At 45.3% G+C, this 25,356-nt stretch overlaps 2 protein-coding genes; both read right to left on the reverse strand.

The window, feature by feature from the left end:
- Positions 1 to 14,151: 14,151 nt before the first annotated feature.
- Positions 14,152 to 16,469, reverse strand: GSTUM_00000660001 (uncharacterized protein). XM_002837916.2 has 4 exons: positions 16,304 to 16,469; positions 16,220 to 16,231; positions 15,278 to 16,152; positions 14,152 to 15,216 (listed from the first exon to the last, which is right to left on the reverse strand). Exons 1-4 carry the CDS (start codon positions 16,385 to 16,387, stop codon positions 14,370 to 14,372), a joined length of 1,818 nt encoding a protein of 605 aa, XP_002837962.1. The 5' UTR covers positions 16,388 to 16,469; the 3' UTR covers positions 14,152 to 14,369.
- A 1,242-nt stretch (positions 16,470 to 17,711) lies between these two features.
- GSTUM_00000661001 (uncharacterized protein) lies at positions 17,712 to 22,207 on the reverse strand. XM_002837917.2 has 7 exons: positions 21,768 to 22,207; positions 20,072 to 21,618; positions 19,932 to 20,017; positions 19,472 to 19,874; positions 19,042 to 19,415; positions 18,518 to 18,990; positions 17,712 to 18,462 (listed from the first exon to the last, which is right to left on the reverse strand). Exons 1-7 carry the CDS (start codon positions 21,975 to 21,977, stop codon positions 18,412 to 18,414), a joined length of 3,144 nt encoding a protein of 1,047 aa, XP_002837963.1. The 5' UTR covers positions 21,978 to 22,207; the 3' UTR covers positions 17,712 to 18,411.
- Positions 22,208 to 25,356: the final 3,149 nt, after the last annotated feature.

The raw sequence follows: 25,356 nt of genomic DNA on the forward strand, positions 1-25,356 counted from the left end.
GTCCTTCGCACCCAGCCTTGACATCATCCCATATGGGATTTGGAAAGGGATCAATACTGCATGCCCTATCCTGCTGGTTAAACTCCTCTTACTGCTAGTCTCCTTTAGCTTCCACCCAGCTTATCTGAAATTGATGAATAGGATGGTAATCAACAAGTCTCGTAAACCCTCTTGTAATATACCAGGCTTTTTTCTAGATCATTGTTCTCCTTGAGACTGTCATTAAAATACTTGAGAAAGTGATGGCCAACCATTTTTCCCTCATTGTGAGGGCCCTTTGCCTGCTCAACCCCTATTAGTATGGCTCACTTCCTGGTCTTAGTACCTTCAACACATGCACTACCCTGGTAGTAGAAATTTAGACTTTGCGATCCTAGACTTGCTGTGTCAACCTTTTCCTAGCCATCAAGGAGGGTATTGATAATATCTACTCCAATAATCTCTTCCACTTGCTACGCTTTAAAGGTATACCTGCTTACCTGTGCTCCTGGGTATGCTACTTTCTCACAAGAAGGCAATGCCAATTGCTGTTTCAGAGCTCACCAAAGGTTTGCAAGCCCATCCAGGTTAGCACCCCTTAGGGCTCTCCCATCTTCTCATTACTCTTTATTATTTATATCTTCTCCCTCCTCTTTCAGGTTTCTAGAAGCCTCATCCTCTCCTATATTGATGACTTTGCAGTAACTGTAGCCTCCGACCTCTACCGTAGGAACATCCAACGTCTCCAATCCCTTGTGAGGATAGTTACCTAAAGGGATAGAAGACTGGATGTCTTCTTCTCTATCTTCAAGCCAGAGCTCATGTACTGGTGCATCTTGCAGCAAAAAGGTTCTTTCTCTAATCTCTTAATAGTCATCAATAGTCAGCTTTTCTACTCCGTAGGGGGGTCTGCTGACTTGGCTACTGGTTTGAACCTACATCCTACTTCCTCCATTGCATCAATAATGCACACTTCTCAAAACCCCTGCTCTTAGTCTATGGCATCTTCTTTATAGTCAAGAAACTTTCTAAACATGGTGAAAGACTTGCTCCCTTCCTCTTCCACAGACTAGTGGCCTCTCTTCTTGTTCCTGTCCTGCCCTATGGGACAGATCTTTTTACTCCTTCTACTTTCATGATGGACTACCTTACTGTCTTCTGAGAACAAGTCTAATGATGGATTACCAATAGTTTGTCAAGAATGTGACAGGATTTTACACATGACTCAATTATGAGTCAGGGGTTTTGCGCATATAACTCATAGTTATGAGTCATCAGATTTAGGATTGACAAGGAGAGTAATAAAAAAGGAGGCCAGTGTAGCCAAGAAAGATAGGCTCCCTATACTTTAATCTAAGTAATTTCCTTACTTACTACTTTACAAATAAAACATATTTAGACTGTTTATCCTCTACATCTCTCATGAGCTGAAGGGCTATATCTTTATACATTATGAGGATAGGCATTGTCCCAGCGAGTGTTGGTAACAAAGCTCAGAGAGCCTAAAAACTATCAATACAGGAAAGGAGATATACTGTCACAAGACAGAAGTGTTCGTGATCTGAGACAATGTTTAATTGTGGTTGCACCATATGGTAGGACAGTGCCAGTGGGGTTGTCAACGGGCGTGCACGCATGCGAGTTCAAGTTCCCGATCAACAACTACTGGTACCTCTCAACATTCAACAGTCAATTGACCTGCCATAAATTAAACTAGTTAATATTTTGTATAACCTCCCCTTGCTTCTAAAACTGCAGCCACCCTATCAGGTATTGATTTTCACAACTTCTCAAAAAACTCTTCAGGAATTGTCTCCCAAACCAATAGTAATATATGTGCATGTTTTCTCCTAACAGCCTCTTTTCCTCCTGGAGTATCTGTAATCCTTGGATACTGCTGGTGCAATCACTTTTTAAGCTCAACCCATACATGCTCAATAGGATTTAAATTAGGGGAATAAAGGGGGTGGTCCACAACCTCAATACTGTTTCTCTTCAACCAATTCATAACACTATATGCCTTATGAACAGGAGCATTATCTTGCTGAAAAAGAACATCTTCAAGTTGTATACTAAAGGAAATCATTTGATGAATAACAGAAAAAAGATATTTTCTTAAAAGTCTAACATACCTGGTCTTATTGATAGTTTGAGTAATAGGAACTAATGGACCTTTTCTTTTACCCCAAAAACACTCCCAAACCATAAGTGAGATTCCCTTATCCTTCTTCTTTGGATATACACAATCAGCTAACTACTTCTCTACAGGTTCTCCAAATACCTATTGTTGCTTTGGATCGTTGAATTTCTCTACACTGCACTCATCATTCCAAATCACCCTTTCAAAATCCTCAGCTGTCCAGTCCCTATGAGCTGTAGCCCATCTCAATCTCTTAACCACATGATCAGGCTTTAGCCTAGGTCTTGACTTGGCTATCCATTTTTTAATGATTGCTTCTCTGAGTACCTGGTCCACTATGCAGGCAAATTTAGTAGGCAATCATATCCAGTCACTCTAGGTAGCTTAAAGAGTTACGAGTATCAAGAGAAACACCGGGTGTATAGCGATCCCTGAAGGCGTATCTGGTCATTTTCCGGTTGGACTTGGCTGCCTGTATAATTGTGCAATGCTGTTGACTACTCAAAATGGGGGTGCAACCAGGGTGAGGAAGATTTTCAAGAGATTGGCATTCACATGCCCAGACAAGAAAGCTCTTAACTGTTGTCCATAGGTGTCTAATAATTTGAGCCATCAAGGCAATGTTCCGGAGGTAGTAGGAAAAGGTGATTATTATGCCCTTCTCTGCAAGGCTCATTTCTCTCTGGGTGGTTTTAGGTGGGGGTCTTTTTTTTGTAGTATACTTTGTATTTCCAGAATACTTAACCATTGGTAAAAAAGGTAGAGGAAATTAATAAATTAATTAATTAGGTAAGGAAGGCTTCTGTAGGTGTAGATTTGTGAATGGTTATGGTTATGATGGGGTGAACAGTTACAATCAACTTTACACTTTATTGAAAGGTGGCATTTTGACGAGGCAGCTTAGTCATCTGAGACTGGTTTTACGAACACTTCTGCTGAGTGACTGCATATATTTAGAAAGATATCATTACCTATTGCTATACAATAACAAGGACTTAGAAATGATATACTATTTCAAGATGACCACTACTGATATCCTCTCCTACAAGTCAGCACTTCCTCCAATTAATTACCTAGTTAAGTACCATTAACATCTGGTTACTCTCCGCATGATCAGCCTACCTCCAGAGAGAAACCCAGCTACAGTCCCCTTCTACGACTTGTTCCCAGTCATCTCACAATATCACTCCTTGGAAGACTCTTACTTTCTCATGTTATGCCCCCTCACTGGGTACTTTACACTTAACTGAATAACCTCTGAGCTCACCCCTCCAGTACAGAAGCATCTCCTGATTGATGCCATAGCCCACAGAGTCATCAAGCTTGTCATCCACCTCCTCAGAGTTCTCCTGGCCTCCAATGCCCATCTGCTGTCTCCTCTTCCTTCCTGCAAATTTGGAGACACTCCCTTCCAGGCCCTAAAGAAAAGATGCAAACAACTTCTTCTCTACATGTGGCACACTCAGTACCCACCTCGTTCCTGCTACATATACTCACTATCGATGGCTCCCCACTCTTTAATAGGATTGGGGAAGTTCATGACAGAACATATTCACCAGATAAGAGCTGAGAAAAGCTACCTGGTAGGACACCCATTCTCATGGGACACAGAGGCTGTTAGGAGTACTGGGTTCTAATACTAAGGAACCACTCTAAGTAAGATAACCTCACTCAGAATCTGAATCTCTGTTTCCCCTCCTGCCCTCTTATAGGGCCTGCTCATCATTATACTTATATTTCTCAGTTGCATCCTGTAACTATAATGCCACAGAATTTAAGTTGTCTGAATAACAATATATATGTCACTGCTATCTGTCCAACTAGATCATGTTCACAGAATATGGCAGAGGGGACCTTCGGCTAAGTCTGGAAAGTAGAGCAGAGTAAATCTATCAACCACTCAGAGAGCTACTAGGCTTCAAAGATGTAATATCTTTGGCAAGAGTTGTAAGTAACAGGACATTTCTGTATAAAAAGATGATATCGAATATCGAAGGATCTCTAAGAGAAATCAACACATTCGCATCCACTCTACGATAGTTAGAAGAGTCTAGAACACTGAGAATCACTACTACTGAAGCCAATAAACTTCACAGAGTGTTGCAACTGGGCTCAGGAGTGAGTTGTTATTATGAAAGTGATTCCTAATAATAAAATGGCAACTGAAAGCCTGTTACCCAGAGCAACTAAGAGTTGCTGACAGAGGGAATATCTGCCAATCCGGTAGAATGACTATCTATGTATTAATAGGAAGTTATCGGGAAAATATCTGTTGGTTGAATCTAGAGTTATAGAGGTTTAAAGTCAGCGACTGTCACGAACGTGGCTTAGTGAGGAAAGGGTTTTTCATGTGACACATAGTTATGAGTCACAGGTATGTTATTGTTTCACGCATATGACCTATTCGGGTTATATGATTAGTTATGTGTGGGATTTGTGATGCTTTCGCACATGGCTCAAGTATGAGTCATGGGACATGCGCCTGATGAGTATGCCTTATGAGTGTGCCTTACAGGCAAGCCTTGCGCATATGATTTATATTTCGCACATGACCTCATTATGATTTCATGGGTTTCGTGCATATGACTCAGTCGAGTCATATGACTTGTTTATTGCGTTATGATTGGTTTATGAGTTGAGCACATAACCTCGCTAGGAGGTCATGGGTTTTGAGCATGTGATCACTTTGGTCACACAACTAGTTTGTTGTGATTTAGTTTCGCACATGTGACCACTTTAGGTCACATGACTAAAGGCGGAAAGAACACTATATAAGGAGGCCGATGCGGCCGAGGAAGATAGGTTCTTCACGCTTTGTTCTAAGTACTTTTCCTACTTATTACTTTAACGAATACCAAACACCTTTACGATCTTTATCTTTAGTGCAACAATATCATTACGACAAGAAGCGCTCGTCACGAAGACGAGTTAGAGAAAGCTTACGATAGGCGTTTCTGATAGAAGACAATGGTCTTGTATTATCGTTAACGTAGGCAGAGGCCTAGAGCTATTGTAAAGACAAAGAGAAGAAGAAAGACAGGAAGAGAAGTATCGTTCCCTGTCGCCAAGCACTAACTATCTAAAGAGGGATCGTTACATTACAAAGCGTCACCTAGTGCGACGTTAAACGATACAAGACGGCATCCTTCAACCCAGACCGGAAAGGAGATATTGACATCAACGATCAAAATCTTAATCTAGGAGGATTCAGCGACGCCCTAGATCACGTCTCAGCAGAACCCTCGAGAGTAGCAAGCCCAGTAACCCCAGAGAAAGGATCACCAGTCAATAGCTCTCCTGCTGGAACGCCACGACCCGAGAGAATGTTGGGATCCGCAGTACCTGGGCCACCAGCCCCAGCCGCTCCGGCACCAGGAACCAGCATACTTGGAATGACTGAAAATCAGTTTCAGGCATTTCTTGCAGCCACGCGAAATACAGGGCAAGGAAATGTCCAACGACCAAAAGCAAAGGAGCCCGACACATACAAAGGAGCTGAAGATAAGCTACGAATATTCTTAGCACAATGCGAAGGAATACTTTGCTGTTAAGGGATATGGAGATCAACATGATGAGATCAAGATTCCATATGTGGAATCTCTGCTCAGAGGACTCCCGGAGCAATGGATCATGACTTTCCAAGATGGAAGGAAGCAGAGGGAATGGGTCACATACGAAGAGTTCAAGGCGACACTCTTCAAACAATTTGGAGATCCCAACGCCAAAGAAACAGCAAGACGAAAGCTAGAAAAACTCCAGCAAGGAAAACAAACATTTTCAGCATACTGGAACGAATGCCGACTATTGGAATACAAGGCCGAGTTTGATGATGCTACTCTCTACATCATCCTCCTAAGAAACTGCAGTAAGAGACTCCAAGAGGCATGGGGAATCTCTGACCTGCGCTATACGACAGCCGAACGATTTGCAAGATGGGCAATCGACAAAGAAAGCAAATTAAACATGGTTCGGAGCAACTCGGAAAATACTATAGCACATAGGGTGGTCCAATCATCCAGGAATGTGGACGAGACCTTCAAACCGCAAGCACCTCGAGGAGAAAGTCGAGCATTACCACCAGGCAAACCAATGGAATTGGACAAGTCAAGAGCAGGGCCTGCTCTAAATCTGTCTAAGGAAGAAGACGCCAGAAGGATGAATGGGAAACTATGCCTCAGGTGTGGAAAAGCAGGGCATCGAATACGAGAATGCAGAAGCCGACCGGACAACGGATACCAGGGAAACAGAGCTACTGGAAATAATCGTTTCCAAAATCAGAAAATAAGCAACATCCGCGAAATGATAGCAGAGGATTCACTGGCGGAAAACGAAGAGGGTCCCCAGTAAACGGTGGTCTGGGAGACCCAAGATGTGGACCTGGAAAACCCATCAAATTAGCAAACTACTACACAGCACTACACACGCAAAGAGGAGAAGAATATGGAGATCATGTGATGATCAAAATGAAAATATACAACAGAGAAAGCGAAGAAACAACAATATATGCAATGCTCGACTCGGGGGCCACTGAAGACTTCATCGACAAAGAAATATGCAACAAATACGGCCTCCACACCAAACAAGCAAAGAAAGCAAGACAGGTCTACTTAGCAGATGGAAAACCAAGTACTATGGGTCCTATAACCCATACAGCGACAGTACCCATAGACATTGACAGCCATAGGGAAACGGCAACCTTTCAAGTGGCAGATCTGAAGAACCATGAGATAGTCCTAGGGATGCCATGGTTACGGAAGTATAATCCGAAGATCAATTGGAAAGAGAACAAGATGACCTTTACAAGCGAACTATGTGCGACACGATGTCTCATCAGTTCACCTGTGGTCTACTCAATACCAATACAAGAAGCGGAGGAAGAAACTTTGCATGCAAAGTTTGCCCAGATGCGGCAAGACAAGAGGGTCCGGATACAAAGACTGGACCAAGAGGCAAAAGTGCCTACCAAGGGTTCCAAAGGGGCAGCAGGACACGACCTATATGCCAACAAAGGAATCAAGATACCGGCCAATGGGCAGGCAACGATGGCGACGGGAATAGCCATTGGACTCCCAGAAGGCACCTATGGACGAATAGCACCCCGCAGTGGTCAAGCAGTCAAACACCGACTCATGACCATGGCAGGGGTGATCGACATCGACTATACCGGTGAAATCAAAGTGGTCCTGGCCAACCTAGCTCCAGAGAACTACCAAGTCCAGAAAGGCGATCGAATCGCACAGTTGATAATCGAAAAAATCAACAAAGAGGATCTGCATGAAGTAGATCAACTGGAAGAAACTATAAGAGGAAACAAGGGATTTGGAAGTACAGACCAAAACCAGCTCGATACAACAAAAAGAGTTGAGATCAAAGAGATCACAGCACAAGCCTTTGGACGATATTATCGCAGAGGAGATACAACAGGAATTCTCAAATGGACATACGAAGACGAAAAAGCGGTTCTAGCAAAAATCAACATTAGCACAGAGCTAGCAATCCAGGACAAGAAATACCAAAGCAAAAAAGGATGGAAAGAATTGGTTCCAAAAGAATATCACCAGTTCACAAATCTATTCCAAGAAGAGGAAGCTACGGAGCTACCACCTCGAAGACCAGGAATCGACCACGAAATTCAGCTGGACAAAGACAAAAAAACGGGAAAGACAAAAGAGATTCCCTATAAGAAGTTATACCCCCTAGGGGAAGCAGAGCTCGAAGAACTTAGGAAGTACATCGAGCGAAACCTAAAGAGAGGATGGATCCGAGACTCTTTCGCGTCAGGAGGATCCCCAATACTATTCGTCAAAAAGAAAGATGGAAAAATGAGACTATGCGTGGACTACAGAGCCCTCAATTCAGTTACCAAGAAGGACCGATATCCACTACCCTTGATTGGGGAAGCACTGGACAGACTACGATCAGCAAAATACTTCACCAAACTCGACATCAAAGACGCATACCACAATATACGCATCAAGGCAGGAGACGAATGGAAGACTACATTCGCCTCAAGATACGGAATGTTCGAATACTTGGTTATGCCCTTCGGGCTAACCAATGCACCGGCTTCATTCCAGAGATGGATCAACAAGGTACTTAATAAGTACCTCGACATATGTTGCATCGTATACTTGGACGATGTACTCATATACTCGGAAAACATACAACAACACCAAAAAGACATCAGCAATATCATGGCGGCAATACAAGGATCAGGAATGAAGATCAAACCAACAAAATGCGAATTCCACAAGGAAGAAACAGAATACCTTGGATTTATTATCAATCGAAGTGGGGTCAAGGTCAACCCTGTTAAAACAGCAGCCATATGGGATTGGGCCAAACCAAACAACAAAACAGATGTCCAATGCTTTATGGGATTCTGCAACTTTTATCGAAGGTTCATAGAGGGGTTTAGCAGACTTGCAAAACCACTCTATAACCTAACGAAAAAAGACAAGAAATGGGAATGGGGAGAAAAGGAACAAAAACCATATGATGCAATACGAATGCATCTAACATCGGCACCCATATTGGTCCATTTCAACCCAAACCGAAGGACAATGATTGAAACGGACGCCTCAAAATATGTATGCTCAGGCATACTATCACAACAATGCAACGATGGAAAATGGAGGCCAGTGTCCTATCGATCCAAGACAATAACCCCTGCAGAGTGCAACTACGATGTTGCAAACAAAGAACTATTAGCAATAGTTCAAGCATTAAAAGAATGGAGAAGATATGTTTCGAACAACGACCATCCAGTCCGAGTTCTAACCAACTACAAGAACCTGGTACCGTTCAGAACTATGAAAGAACTGAACGACCGCCAGATAAGATAGATGGAACATCTTAGCAAATACAACTTCAAAATCGAATACCGACCAGGCAAAGAAAGTGGAAAGCCAGATGCTCTCACAAGGATTGCAAGAGACAAACCACAAACGAAAGAAGATGAAAGGATCAAACAAAAAACACGGACCCTATTACCAAAAACCTACTTCGAGGCAATGGAGGTTATCCAATTCACATCAAAGGAAGAAAGAGGAATCGAGGCTGTAAACAAAAAAGACAAAACAATCCAGGCAATAAGAGAAGCCTTAGAAGGAGGAAAAAAAGAGATGAAAGGAATTGCACTGGGGTTATGCCAATGGAAGGACGGAAATATATGGTACGATGGAAAACAGTGGATCCCGGAAGAAGAAGGGATAAGGACAGACATCATACAACAACACCACGATATCCGAACGGCAGGACATGGAGGGACGGCTAAAACCACAGAATTCATCACGAGGTCATTCTATTGGCCAGGACTGCGCGAAGATGTCAAACAATATGTCAAAAACTGTGACATATGCCAAAGGACGAAAACGGCTAAACGCACACCATATGGATTACTAAAATCAAACGAAGTCCCCAAACAACCATGGGAAACAATTACTATGGATTTCATCACGGACCTACCAACATCGGAAAATTGCGATAGCATCTTGGTCGTGGTGGATCGCCTGACCAAAATGAGTCATTTCATTCCGGTTAGAAAAGACATCAACACGAGGGATTTTATACAAACATTCTTCCGAGAGGTCTTTCGACTTCACGGCCTCCCAAAGAATATCATTACCGATCGAGGAACACTATTCACATCGGGACTATGGAAGAAAGTAACCGGAGAAATGGGGATACAAAACAGAATGAGAACAGCGTTCCACCCACAAACGGATGGACAAACAGAACGGGTAAATGCGATACTCGAACAATATTTAAGGGCCTATGTCAATTATCAACAAGATGATTGGTACAAGCTGTTATCTATGGCCGAGTTCGCATACAACAATGGAAAGCAAGAAACAATTGGCACGACACCCTTCTTCGCAAATTACGGACAACATCCACAAAGTCAGACCACATATCATACGATTAATGATGTGATACCGGATAAAACCGATATGGGGAAACTACACGAAATATTACAATACGAAATAAGTCAAGCACAACAACGACAGAAGGAACAATACGATAAGCACCGAAGACCAGATCCGAACATACGACCAGGAGACATAGTATGGCTAATACCACGCAATATTCATACAATGCGATCATCAAAGAAATTGGACTACAAGAAAATAGGACCATTCCGGATACTGGAAAAAGTGGGCAGCCAAGCTTATAAACTTGACCTTCCCCCCTCAATGCGAATATACAATACATTCCACATCTCACTCCTCGAACTACACAATGACAATAAGTTTCCTTCACAAACACTTATTCCTCCCCCTCCAATCGAACTCGACGGAGAACCAGAATACGAGCTCGACGAAATAGTCGATTCCCGCTTCTTCCACGGTCACCTCCAATACCGAGCCAAGTGGACAGGATATTCTCCTAAACACGATAAAACTTGGTACTTTGCATACAACTTCGAAAACGCACAAGATGCCATCTCAACGCTTCCACCAGCGATACCCAGGCAAGCCCGGCCCAGGTGACAATCACGTTCAACCAAGCAAAGAAGAGGGAAAGACTCCCACGCCGTTGCAACAACACGAGGGCTGGGGCGATAGCCCCCGTCAAACCACACCCACCAGCCCCGAATACTCATTCATGGGACCAACCAACGAAGAACTCAAGGAAAGGGAAAGACAAGCACAGCATAACGCCATGTCATGGACGGTATGCTACGATGACGGTTGCCAAACACACTTTGGCGACAAGGAAGGCTCAGGATGGTTCCCGAGGGAATGCTGAAAGCATGGCCCATGCCCAGACCACGTCCTGAAGCATTGGCAACAATGCTTCAGAAATGGGTGCAGGATACACAGGGCACAAAAAATATCTGCAGGATTCTACCGGCAGAAGGATGGGAGCCGAAAAGAGTTGGAAGGAGAAGATGCCAGAAAGGCATGGGCAGCGAGGACGTGGTCCAAGGAGGGAGGGGCCCAAAACTCCTCGGCAGACACGGAACCGGATGTCAGGAGCCTACACAGGCAGATCCGGGGACTCCGAGAACAACTAGGCCAAGCCGAGGCCACAATTTCGGCAAACGACAAAACGATCGCGGAGCTCAGACAGCTGAACGACAATCAGTGGCAGACGATTGAGATGGCGAATCTGACTCTGGAATCGGTAAGAGTCAGATGGAGGACGGCAGACGAAAAGTTCCACAAGCTGAGAAGGACCATGCACTCAGCAGGACGGGAACTATTGAAACTGGGAGAAAAAGCCTGATGGGACTCAGGCTTAGGGGGAGGGGAGCTAATGTCATGAACGTGGCTTAGCGAGTAAAGGGTTTTTCACATGACACATAGTTATGAGTCACAGGTATGTTATTGTTTCACGCATATGACCTATTCGGGTTATATGATTAGTTATGTGTGGGATTTGTGATGCTTTCACACATGGCTCAAGTATGAGTCAAGGGACAAGCGCCTGACGAGTATGCCTTATGAGTGTGCCTTACAGGCATGCCTTGCGCATATGATTTATGTTTCGCACATGACCTCATTATGATGTCATGGGTTTCGTGCATATGACTCAGTCGAGTCATGTGACTTGTTTATTGCGTTATGATTGGTTTATGAGTTTAGCACATAACCTCGCTAAGAGGTCATGGGTTTTGAGCATGTGATCACTTTAGTCACATGACTAGTTTGTTGTGATTTAGTTTTGCACATGTGACCACTTTAGGTCACATGACTAAAGGCGGGAAGAACACTATATAAGGAGGCCGATGCGGCCGAGGAAGATAGGTTCTTCACGCTTTGTTCTAAGTACTTTTCCTACTTATTACTTTAACGAATACCAAACACCTTTACGATCTTTATCTTTAGTGCAACAATATCATTACGACAAGAAGCGCTCGTCACGAAGACGAGTTAGAGAAAGCTTACGATAGGCGTTTCCGATAGAAGACAAAAGTCTTGTATTATCGGTAACGTAGGCAGAGGCCTAGAGCTATCGTAAAGACAAAGAGAAGAAGAAAGACAGGAAGAGAAGTATCGTTCCCCGTCGCTAAGCACTAACTATCTAAAGAGGGATCGTTACAGCGACTAAGGAAGATTGAATATAGGAATACCTCTGCAGATACAAACATGCAGATGAAACTGATCATTTTATCGATAAGGTAGACTATTTGGGCCAACTCAGTTTAACTTGAGAACTAGACCATAAGTCTAACAACTCTGAAGATCAGATAATTACTATTGAGAATAGCATAGTTCCTAATTAGTAAAATATTAATAGCCGAAGGGGACGTGGTGGTTTCCAGGGTCTCCAGATGTTCATACTTTTGAAGAACACCCAACATTGCGAGTTATAACCTGAGAGGTACATAGTTTGTATAACGGATAGATGTAGTCCATGAATACTCAGATGCGGAATATAAATATTGAAGTACTTTTCAAGCTTTTAGATATCATCAAGCAACAGACAAGAGACCTTAATAATATAATATTATTCTTATGATTCTATTCTATTTTTCTTATTTTGCCTTACTCTCAGTAGTCATAAAAGAAACAAGTAGTTTTTGAGCCTTCCTTAACAACCTCTGTCTACTGAAATAAATCTTGGTTGGCCTAGACAACTCTGAGTCTATACAGGTTGTCTCTGCCTAATAGAGGCTTCTACTTTCTGCCTGTACTATGAGACCGAACCTGAGACCTTTCACCATGTCATCCTTTCCTGCCCATCTCACAAAAGGGCCAGAGATCTCCACCTCCCAGGGGTCAATAGCCTGGGTCAAGGCAAACCTCTTTGATCAATGTCAGCCCTACTCCATAGTCTGGCTACCTACATCTCCGCCACTTCAACTGGCTTTCCCCCTGACATTCCTGCTTACAAGGACCACTCTTCCTCACTCTTATCCACCCCTACTACCAATTCCCTCTGCCTCTCTCTCTTTTAATAGGTTTCTTTGAATGGATAAAGGCTCAGCTCAGAGTTTGTCTCCTTTGTAAATGTTTCCCCCAGTTAGTTTGAGAGTTTCCCTTTATTTTGCTTTACTTTGTCTTTGCAGTATTGGTTGTTTGTGACAGTTGGAGGCACTAGTTTGGCTTTCTTTGTTGAATGTTTTTAGGATTAAAGGTTTTGTTTACACCATAGCTTGCACTACATGCAAGTTCTTGTACCTTAACAATAAATACACGACAATAAGAAAAATTAAAAAATTAAAAAAATTAAAAAAGAGAAAAATACCATTAAAGTTAACAATAATAATAGGGAATAGTTAAACGACCTCGAGTTATACACAAATATAGAGCTTATTATTAGTAGGATTCGACAAGTAGTGACATTGCTGACCAGCAACAAAGCTACTACCCCTCTTACACTTACCTTTAAATCTACCGTAATTGCTTTCTGATATCATAACTCAGTTATGAAATTCAGCTTTTTCATCTCAAGTTCATTTTATCCACTTAGACCGCCGCCTCGTACTCATCCTCTTCTACTCCATCTCTACGCTGCTAACTCAGTGAGCGAATGAGATATGACTATGGAATAAGAAGGCAACTCTTACAGTCATGGACTAGGCTCCTACCGGGATATCCCATAAAACCATAATCTTCACCTATACAACTTTTTATTGGAAAATCATTTCTTAGAAAAAGTACCTGAAGAAAGAACCACTCCCTTTTCTGCCGCTGTCTTTCCAAAAATACGTCTTTTACCATCCATACAATAACTACCAGAGCACAAAGAATATGTCCGATAAACTGATTCTCAATGTTAATTTTGTAAAGTGCCATTATGCAAAAACCTTGGTATGAAAGAGTATCATGATTGCCGGACATCTGGGGCGTTTGCTTTCATTTTTTTTGTAGTTAGTTTTGAATCTTAGCCTGTCTTTTCTTGGCATCGCTTGGAGCCTGTTTGGTTGCGATGCTCCCATTCTGTTGTCCAATACAGAATAATAGATAGTTTCAAGTTTGAAGGACAACCATTTTTATATGGGAAACAGTCGCAAAACGGAATGGAGCTATTGCAACCAAACAGGCCCATACTCTTTGGTTGAACCTTGCGCAACCTGGTACTAAAAGTATCATACCCGAAATTCGGCATATGATGAAGGGATAACCCAATTGATTACCTGGAAAACAAATGTCCAACAAAACTACTAATCACTAACCCACCCAGCCAGCAACCAAGCCAGAGCTAATAAAAAAAGGAAAAACCCCTATCCAAGCATTCTCCAATAAATCTATCTAAAAGTAGACTTACCCCCAAATACCCCTCTTTTATCTTATACTCTTCAGCTCCACCACTTCCCTCTCTCCTTCTCCTTGTGCAACCTCTCCTCCACAACCCTAGGTGCGGTAAGCACCCAACTCCACTTCTCACTCCCGTCAACCACAAGCCTGTACTTTAGCACGCCCTGCTCTTCGTTCGTTGTATCAACTGTAATGGCTCCAAACTTTCTATTCCCATCTGGAACATACTTGATCAGCAGATCCTCATTGTCGAGCTGCTTATATGTCCTAATCGGCACAAAGAACTGATTCAACGGGGAGCATGAGAATTCGTGGACAGTGCTAGCAATTGAGTACCCAGAATCTGGTGGTGGAGGGAAAGCCGTCGCGGCGAATTCGTGGCGGTCACCGGAAAGGATGACCACTCGCCCACCGCCGATTCTCCACATTTGCTGAAGGAGTTCCTGGCGCTCGTAAAGATATCCAGCCCATGTGTCTCGGCCGTTCACACGCCAGTTTTTGGTAAAGGGGACGCTGCTAGCGATTATCTTCCAACCGCTACCTTGAGACAGCCAGTGCAGGAGGTCGGCCTTTTGACGTGCCCCGAGCATGGTCTTTTCCGGGCCATCAGGGGAGTGGACGGGGGAGCGGTAGGTGCGTGTGTCAAGCATGAAGAAGCTGGCCGCGGAACCGTAGTCGAAGGTGTAGTAGGGGTCACCGGCCGGACGGACAGGAGGTGGGTTGACAGAGTGCTGGTAGATGTTGAAGGGATCTATCGCCGCGGGGTAAACGCCCGTAGTATTTGAAGACCAGTCGTTGGCGATTTCGTGGTCGTCAATTACGTGAATCCATGGGAGGTTAGCCCCTACCGAAGGCCAGTCCGGGGAGGCGTAGATCTGGCGGTATTGTCTGGGAGCATTAGTGTTGCGACCTTTGGTCGTTGGAAAACACGGGACAATATAAAACTCACTGCCTATAGCTCTCCTTGTCAAGCCCTGGCCTCCTCGGCACATCGATATAAATGAAGTCCCCCAAAAACAACATAAACCTCGCCTCCAACTTTTCCACCCACCCGCTCAAATCTCTAAAACCCTTCACCGCTAACGGATGCCTTGTAGGATCGTACGGGAAATTCGCCTTGATGCAACTCGTCGTCAAAAAAGTAAACCTGCCCCCCTTCGGTGCCTCGTTTTGTCGCGGAGCCGTGGTGAAAGTCCCAGAATAATTCGAGCTAGTATACCACCGATACTTCGTCTCCGGCGTTAAGTGATGAATTGCTAACGTCCCCGTGAAATCCGTTTCTTCAGACAGGGAGGGGATCGTGTCAACGAGATGCAAGTCAATCGTAGGGTCTTCGCCGTGCGAATACCATACTGAAAGTGGGTAGCGGGTAGAGTCTGGTTCTCGCAACAGGACTCTCGCGGAATCAGGACCGACATGACCGATGCGAGCAAAACTGAGATTTTTGCTAGGATAGAAGTATGTTGTTCGAAAAGTTAGATCCCATGTTGCGGCAGCAAGCAGCGTATTTATCGCAAACGTTACTAGACTTAGCTTCCCGGAAACGGAGGGGGTGCCCCAGAGGAGGTGCTTGAGAGGATGGGGCTGGCGCCTTCGGTAGATGGTTGTTTCAGTAGCCTCGATTGCAGTTGGCTTTCTTGTATCTCTGGTCGCTCTTCCGCCCGTTGCTGCTCGTCTTGATGCCGTTTTGGCATCGTGGTCGGCCGGCAAAATGTTGATTTCGGAGGAACTAGCTACCACTTCGTACGACGGCTTGCCCAAATACAAGATAGCGAAAAGAGACGCATAAATCCCGTACGCGGTGAATATTGCCGTGGGGAAAACCTATGACATCTCTTGTCAACCACACCCTACTCCCTCCATACTCAACTATGCGGTGATCAGAACTCACATGTCCGGGCATCTACAACACACAAACATTTCATTAGCAACAACCCCAGCACGCTACCAACCTGCTCAGAATTGACAAACAAACCCATCGCAAGAACACATAACTCCCAACGCGAACAATGATAGAGCTTAGGGCGCACAGGGCCGTGAAAACCGGTGCCGAGTCCATTTTTTGCGGTTGATTTCCAATGGATAGGAGAAAAGGGAGAAAGGAATCTGGACGCCCCAGCTACCGATAATGAATGAGCGAGTCCTGGCTATGACGCAAGTATGACGGGCCAAGCTGCCATCCGAGAAGGTCTGATCACCGCGTCTCTCATCTTCAGGGGGGATCTGATAAGACATCCAGAATCCTTTCGAAGATCTTGGCGTGCATATATGCCACTACTTGTTGGATCCAGACCTTGATTTGACTCTGGACAAGAGCAAACTTTACCCTCACACATAAGTTACGAATATAAAGGTGCAGAGGACGGGAGCGAGAGGGAAGACAAACTGACATCATCAAAGTCCTTGACTCTTGGTAAACAGGGATGCCGGATAAATGATGCATCCACCGCAAAGTCTCTAATTTACTCGAGTAATAGCAAAGGCGAGCCTCCTCACGAGATGGAACCCGGAGAAGCCAAGATTTTTCATGTTTTTCCACTGGAAATGCTCAGTCTGCATGTAAACTGGGTTCTGCTGAACAAAGTATATACCAGTAATTACCTTGTTATGGTACGATCCTTTTCTTTCCCTCCAAGAGCCCCTGTGCAGTTGTTTCCTGGGCTCGAAAGCTATCTAGCTGTGATCGGGACGGTAGGGACTGCAGTGGCTCCCGCCAATTTATAAAGTCCTGGCTAGGATAGATAGTTCAGTTCCCCTCGACCTCGAAAAAGACCGGGGATATTTTGACAGATCATAAGTACGAGTGCGGCCGATAGATATATTCGTCACGTGGGTCTGATAAGAGATTTTTGGCGAGGGTTTCCCACCAAAAGCTTTTTTATCAGACCCACGTGACGGATATATCTATCGGCCGCACTCGTACAGTACTGTACAGGAATCACGACTTGTCACCCGGACACCCCTGCACGGCCGTACTCGAGTACATAAAACTCAACCAAAGTGCATTACCGGCAGACTATATCAAACTTATTTGACACGACCAAGTGTAATAGGGTGCTAGTAAAAACAGTGTGCAACGACAAAGGGGTACCGGGCTCGTGATTGGGCTCGTGTTTCCTATGAACTACCCGTGTAGGCTACGGTACTTGTATGATGCAAGGAACAAAGGAGATGTCATTGCCAACTGGACACACCCCGCATATACAATACAAGTAGCATTGAAGAGTGCCCGATCGTGGTGAAAGGCTTATTTGATAGACTCAAAGCTAATAATAAGTTTACCTCAAGCAGATGGAGCACTTGACACTAGTGACATGCCCGTACCGGCCTTATCCTGTCATTCCCGATTGGATTACGCACAAAAACAAAAGACCGCGATTGTATCCCGCCTACATAAAATTCTCCCAAAATCAATTTCTGCCCCCCTCCAAGACCATCCCATTACAGCAACCAAACAAAATACTCAAACAATACCGTATATCGGGTAATTCCCTAGCCATCACCTCCAAAACTACTAATAAAGTACATAATATAATGTATGCTAAGCCACGATATAATAATAAAAATTGCAGCGTAGCGCATCGTAGTGTGCTAAACTACTAACTCTCTTGTCTGCTTTCCTCTCATGTAGTGGGTGGAACAGGAATATAGCATCTGGGCAGATAAAGTTGAAATCAAGTTAATGAGAAGAGAAGTGATAAAACGAAACAAGTTCACAACACCAGTAATACAATGACGGCCGGAGAAAAGAGATAAGAGAAATGGCGCAATGATGGTAATAGAGCGGAAAGGAAAAAAATGCAAGGAAAAATAATAGTAAGACTTTTACTGTTCGAGCAACGCGGCGACACCCCGGGCTCGATGAAAAAAACTCGAAGAAATCCCGAGTGACCGATCAAGAAAAGGACGAAAGAAAGGAAATAAAAGAATTGCAAAACACAGCCCGCCATTAGTCCACAGCCTGCACTTCCCGCTGAGTCTTCAGCCCCTTTATTTGTTTATATATTTATCTAGTGGATAGTCCCGTTTCTAGGTAAACGTTTAAGCGAATTCTGTAAAGCGATAGGAAAAGTGAGACTGGTTTTAGTTGGGGCTAATGCCCAAAGCGTCGTTGACCAATGCCTGTTCTTCCTTCTATTGGGGTTGTTAGTAAAGCATCCAAAGATGCGGCAGACCTATCAGCACTTACCAAATGGGTCGACTTCATCCCAGTAGCAACACTGGCACTTGGAGCTCTACCAGCGTACTTGACATGCTTTGCGCTGTGGTTATCAGTTTGGCGGAGGATAGTCTCCAATCTCGGCTGCACAAAGGTCCAGGCACCTGCGTTGAGAGGCTCTTCCTGTGTCCAAATAATCTCGTCAAGATTGGGGTATTTCTCAAGCTCGTTGCGAATCTGGGCCCAAGGGAAGGGGTGAAGCTGCTCGATACGAGCGATAGCAACATCGTCAATTCCGCTAGCGGCACGTTGTTTCATAAGGGCAGCATAAACCTGCCCGGAACAGAAGAGCAGACGTTTGCACTCCTCGGGATCCTTGATGCCCTTGCCATGGTCGGTCTCTGGGATAAGCCATCGGAAGTGAGAATCGCCCGTAAACTCGGATAGTTCGGAACGAGCAATAGGATGTCTCAGGAGCGATTTACTAAAGAATATTATGAGCGCTATACATAATCGTTAGCTGCAGGCTAGATGCATTAGTAGTGAAACCTTACGCTTTCGGAATTGACGCTTCATCTGCCTTCTCAAAACATGAAACAAATTAGAAGGGCTGGTCATGTAGGTAACTTGCATATTGCAATCTTGGTGTTGACGGTCCAATTTTTCGGGGTCCGGGAATTCCCTAGGATCTTCGTTGCACAGCTGCAGGTATCTCTCCATTCTCCCGGAGGAATGTTCAGGGCCTTGCCCATCGTAGCCGTGAGGGAGAGACATCACAATGCCGGTGCGTTGAAGCCATTTTGACTCTCCGGAAGCGATAAACTGATCAATGATACATTGCGCGTTGTTCGCGAAGTCACCGAACTGAGCTTCCCAGATAACAAGGGCATCCGGTGATGACAAAGAATAACCATATTCGAACCCGAGACTATAATACCATCAGTTCTGTATAGCCCTTAAGAAAAGCGGCAACCCGAAACCTACACTCCGAATTCACTCAGAGAGGAGTTTGAAATGACAAATTTTGCCTGCGTGTCACTTAAATGCTGAAGGGGGGTATAGGTGTTCTCGTTCTCCTGATCGTGCAGAACGGCATGTCTCTGGGAGAAAGTCCCACGCTCAACATCCTGTCCACTGACGCGAACATGTTGCCCTTCCATTAACAAACTACCAAAGGCAAGGGCCTCCGCTGTGGACCAGTCGATCCCACTGCCTTCGTTAACAACCTTCTGGCGGTTGGAAAGGATACGGCTTAGGTTTTTGTGGACGTTAAACCCCTCTGGGACGGAGCCGATAACGTTGCCAATGTGCTTTAGTTGACTCTCCTCAAGAGCTGTAGGGAGATGAGGCAAAATCTCTGTCGACAACTCCTTTGGTGTCTTAAAACCTATGATTCTGCTCAGTACTTGCTCATCGTTCCCGGATATCTTATCTGCAAACTAACCGTTCCAAGCGGAAGCCAGCCATTCCCTAGCAGTCGGTTGATAGTCTTTAGACTTGGCGAAACTATCTTCGAGCATAGACCATACCCTGCGTTTCATGTCAGCCGAGTTCTTGCACGCTTCCAAAGGATCGCCTTCTCACCAATCCTTGTGTTCTTGGATATCGCTTTCGGTAAAAGTGCCCTCCGCTTTAAGTCGAGAAATGTAGCGGTCCAAAGCCGGTTGCTTCTCAGCAATCTTTCTATACATGAGAGGTTGAGTAAAACTGGGTTGATCCGTCTCATTGTGGCCGTATTTCCTGTAACAAACCAGGTCGATAACTACATCGCGCTTGAATTCAGCCCTCCAATCGGAGGCAAGTTCACAAACAAAGTTGACAGCCTCGACATCATCGGCATTTACGTGGAAAATTGGCGCATCAATTGACTTTGCGATATCCGAACAGTACGGCGTAGACCTAGCAAAACGAGGATCGGTGGTGAAACCAATCTGGTTATTGACAATCAGGTGGATGGTTCCACCGGTGGAATAAGCGGGGAGGGCATGAAAGCCCATTGTCTCGTATACAACACCTTGCGCAGCAAAAGCCGCATCTCCGTGCACCAACACACCCATAGCACTATTATGACTCTTTTCGTCGTTATTGAAATGCTGAATCGCACGAGCTTTACCAAGGACAACAGGGTCCTCCGCTTCCAAGTGTGAAGGGTTAGCGACTAGAGATAACTGTACCCGTTTCCCAGAAGGTGTGGGACGCTCGAAATTCATTCCCAAATGGTACTTCACGTCCCCAGAGCCCTCATCGCTTGGCTCGGCAGTGCCTCCAAACTCACTAAAAATACTCTCGTTCGGTTTTCGTACGACATTAGAGAGGACATTCAAGCGACCGCGATGGGGCATTCCGATAACGATGTCCTTGACCCCGCGATCAACAGACCTATCAATAAGGGCTTTCATGCCCGGCACCAGAGCCTCACATCCTTCAAGTCCAAATCTCTTGTCGTTTGGGTATTTGCTCGACAAGAAGTTCTCAAAAGAGCTAGACCAGATCAGACGGTCCAGAATACGGCGTTTCTCGTGGTTGTCATATTCCCAGGGAGTAGGGATTTCGACACGCTCACGGATCCAGTCGCACTGGTCACGGTCCGCAATGTGAACATACTCAATGCCATAAGAGCCACAGTAGGTCTTTTCACAAGCAGCAATGATCTCCCTCAATGTCATCTTCTCCTTCCCGTCTACAGCAAACCTCGGAAGGATACCAGGACCAAGGGTGTACTCATCATCAAGGTCCTTCTCAGTGAATTGGTAGTGGTCAAGGTCAAGCTCTCTAGGTTGTGACGTTCCGCCGAGATCTGCATTTGAACGGATACCGAGGGGGTCTATATTCGCTTTATGGTGACCGCGAACTTGATAGGCACGTACGAGAAGTTGCACCTTTAAATGCTTGGTGACATCGGTATTTCCACCGAGGTGTGCACCAGGTACGAGTGAGGGAACACCACCGGTGGGGGTAGGAACAAGCGTCGGGGGTGCCTGAAAGGCTTGTGAAGGAAGGCCATTCCCCTCCATATTTCTGAAATATACCTGCCAAGAAATGTGAACGCTCGACGGGTCCTTTTTCCATGAAAGGTACATTTCGTCAATGTAATTGGCAGTATTTCCCTGCAGGAAAGAGTCACTTGGATCCTATTGTGGAAAAGGAATGAGAAGTCAGCTTGATTCTGCAGCCTCATGATTGGAGTTTGCCAAGAGTAGGTGCTTGTCAGGTAGGATGAGATCATAGGTCAGGTAGCAAGGAAAGGGAACCAGTTTGTATGTTCTGGCAAACACCGTACCACTCCTCTAGTTGAAGCATCGGTAGAGCTATTCCTCGAAACTAGATCCAGACATTTCTTGTGCGTAGTCAAGCTGCCCGGCCTGCGAGTAGCTGTGATTCGGGGGGCAAACCGTTCGGCCAGGGAAGCTGTCGTAAGGGTCCTCGACGGGCCGAGGGCAAGCGAGGGGCCGCTATAGCGACATGATGATCGTAAGGTCGATCTAAGCATGTCGGTACTTGTTGAAGGGTTGTGTTCGAAAAATGTTTTTGAGTTCTCGGATCTGGGTGGCGGAGAGAATGGAAGGTGGGGGGGTTATGAAGGTTAACAAGAGAAGAGAAAGGGGATGAGAGTTGCCGTCTGAAAGGCAGAGGGTAGCGCTAAGCAGCAGATGAGGATGATAATACCACGAGTAGTGTTCCCTGCGTAACACGCGGACAGCCTTTCGGTCCCTGGCAGCCTGGCAATCACGACGAGGAAATGGATGAAAGGGAAAAAGGAAGGAAAAAAGAAAAGCCGCCACATAAGTCAGACCTCACTAGGATGGAGACTTCCAAGACCTAGCACGCACAACGTTACAGTAGTAACGAGTACATTTAAAATCCCTCGTGGACTAAGAAAATAACAGCGAAAATCTTATCCAATAGATAATCTCTGCGCCCCAAATGGGATTCTCTCGCCCAATCAACAACCGTGCTGTAGGCCCTGGGGAGCGAATGACCTCCGACAGCTTGGACCATCGTTGCATGGCCCCGGATTCACTCGAGTACCTGGAGGCCGATAGGGGGATCTCGTTCCTGCCGTGCATCGGCTGGCAGTGCTGTTGTGGGAGCGGCAGTAAGCCCGTGTGATGCAGTTATTCCCCTCACAACAAATGCCCATAAAGAGAATCCTCTCAAGGCTTGAGCATGTGTACCCATGTCTCTCATGCTAGGTATTCACTGAGAATCGGTACTTGACGTCCGAAATTTCCACGACATTTAGCTCACTCGAAAACTCACTTCACCCTAGCCATGCAAGTAATCCCCTATGTACTCGAGTATCGGTTTAATACCGGTACCCTGCCCATCGTCAAGTTACATCTCAACGGTTCGGTTTCGCGAGATCACCGGTGTGTTTTTTTCCTTTTATCATATCACTTTCCCGGGCACTTTTTTCCCTTTCCTTTTTCCATTGTCTCAGAGTGGCCGTTTTTTTCCCCACAAAATTCCCGCGCCATTCCGGCCTCCCGACCAAACCGACATCCTATTTGACAACTTTGTTCCATAAACGATCTCATGGTGGTACGGCACCCAAGCTTTGATCAATAAATCCTGTATCAAAAAAGGTCGCCAATCAGATCAACGCCTAGGTGATGCATGCATCCGGATCAATACTCGGCCCGTTCGGATAAAAATTCAGCCCAGAGATCTAGAAAGCGGGATGAATGGGGGAGTGTAAAGAGAGAGAGGTACAGTACGATAACGTTACCGTACCTGTACTGCAATAGAAAACACCAAGAGAATCCCGCCGCTATCGCCTCCCCCGCAGACACTATGACGTTTAACCAGATACTCGAGCACACAAGGGTAAACACAACTTTAATGGCAATAGCAGTCACCATGACCATCCCTTGCCATAGGTGGGAGCACGGTAAGCCTGCAGCCGCAGACGTTAAGCGCTCCCGACCCAATCATTACTCTTGTTAACAAATCAACCAAGAGGTGGTCAGCAAACCCTTCAATTTGAAGATGAATGCGTTGGAGCATCGTACTCGCACAGCACTGTACAGTAATCGAGCAGTTGCCTCTCCTAGTAAGGCGCTGCGCATGTTCCTTTTGCTTTGCCTCAACTGAGGGCCAAGTTTAGAGTGCTTTTTTCCCCCCGTGATGGTGAGAGGGGGAATTCCGGCGCTCTGCCATCGCACTCCTGTCTTCTATCCGAGTTCCCGCGGTTCGTCAGCGATCAGCGATCGCCCGCTCGCTCCAACTTCATGAACCATTAATACGGTATCCCATGTCATGAGCGCCCCATTCGGGCTCCAAAATCATGACAGTTCATCTGATTTCGCTCCCCGCCATCCCTCTAATCTCGTGACTCGGGGGCGAAAGTTCTTGAGAAGGATGAATACCGGTACTTTCCCGACACCATATTATAGCCCGAGTCCTTTGGCGGCGCTGGATCTCACTAACTGGTTTTCGGGCTGGTGCCGCGATTTACAGGAGGCCAACGGAGATAACAAATCGAAAGGGTATGATAGGTTTAACTACTTCAGAAGTGGCTACCCGCCTGACTCATAACAACCATAACTCACATACCCGCAAGTTCGCCTTGTTGAACCCTTCAGACAAAGATCGTTGCTATCCCGCCGACATCCTGGTCAAGCACAGAAATATCAAACAGCAAGGTTCAAACAAGGTGTGAGAGTGACAGATAGTGTGGGTAGGCTGCCGTTGGTCTGCAGTTTCCCTTGGATACGCGAGGGGGACAAACCACGCAGCACAGGCTCGGCCATTGAATAAGCGAAAACAGGGAACAAGTTACATGTTTCCGTTGAGAGCAAACTTTGGTCTTTGTTCGAGCAGTTAATCTATGGTGTACGGATGGAATGTCAGTTACTAGTATTACGGTACTATTGCAAGCGGCCGAAAGTATGATAGACTGCGATATTAAAGCAAAATTATCATCAGACCGACGGTGCACTGCACTCGATCAAACATATCAATACCTAAAAACTACTGTCTCATACTGTATGATACCCGCAAGTCTTCATATCCCGAGGCACGGCAGCCCACCAGACCCTCGAGTCTCGGACAAACCATCACATCATACTTAGGAAATTCGCACTCCGCATCCATATAAAGATAAATTATATAACACAAACTCACAAAAATTTTCTACATCCGACGAGCAAAAAAACAAAAAAAAAGAAACTCTGAATGACATTTCCAGCCCTCAATTCACCACATTCCCACAACAACCATACAAGTAACAGTACTTGCTATCACGCTCACGTGCATTTCCGCATTCACCAAAATCACAAGCGCAATGTGGCAAGTCCCGAACAGGCTACGCGCGACATTTACCGTACTCGTACTAGAATGGGAAAAAGGAAGGAAAAAAAAATTGTTCATTGAGAACAAGTCTTGGCGAATACTGTAGAGTTTTTATTTTTCGCAGGAGTGGGGGGGTATTGTACTGTACTGTACATGAGCTGAATGAGTGAAGGCGTGGCGTTTATAATACGGTGATTCGGAAGTTCGGATTTCTCGGGTGTTGCTGTACGGGTACTTAGTGAGATGGCTTTTGTTTGCCTTACTGTACGAGTATCATTCAAAGTGGGGGGGGGGTTACTCTACAGTATGATGATGGCATGTGCTGCGTGGTCATCGCTCATGCAGGGAAGCTGTCACTGGGGCTGGAAAGTGGAACGTGGGTGGTTGTTTCTGTTGCATACTGTACTGTACTCGTACATTCTTTTGTGATTTGCATTTTTTAGGGAGAGAGCGCGATGGGGTATGATACAGTATGATTTTCATGACTATCTAGAAGAAATGGGGAAAGCGATCGTCTCGGAAAAATGGGAAGGGACTAGACTACTGTACTGTACACATTGCTAGGACAAGTACGA

Source organism: Tuber melanosporum (genome assembly GCF_000151645.1).
Source record: "Tuber melanosporum whole genome shotgun sequence assembly, scaffold_209, strain Mel28".
In the NCBI taxonomy this organism is placed as follows: Eukaryota; Fungi; Ascomycota; class Pezizomycetes; order Pezizales; family Tuberaceae; genus Tuber; species Tuber melanosporum.

Coding starts and splice junctions, on each gene's coding strand:
- GSTUM_00000660001 (XM_002837916.2), bottom strand. CDS start 16,387: ATGGACTCGGCACCGGTTTTCACGGCCCTGTGCGCCCTAAGCTCTATC. Junction 15,217..15,277: donor GACAAGGAGAGCTATAGGCA/GTGAGTTTTATA, acceptor TAATGCTCCCAG/ACAATACCGCCAGATCTACG.
- GSTUM_00000661001 (XM_002837917.2), bottom strand. CDS start 21,977: ATGCTTAGATCGACCTTACGATCATCATGTCGCTATAGCGGCCCCTCG. Junction 19,416..19,471: donor TCTCTGAGTGAATTCGGAGT/GTAGGTTTCGGG, acceptor ATGGTATTATAG/TCTCGGGTTCGAATATGGTT. Junction 18,463..18,517: donor GGATGAAGTCGACCCATTTG/GTAAGTGCTGAT, acceptor CAACCCCAATAG/AAGGAAGAACAGGCATTGGT.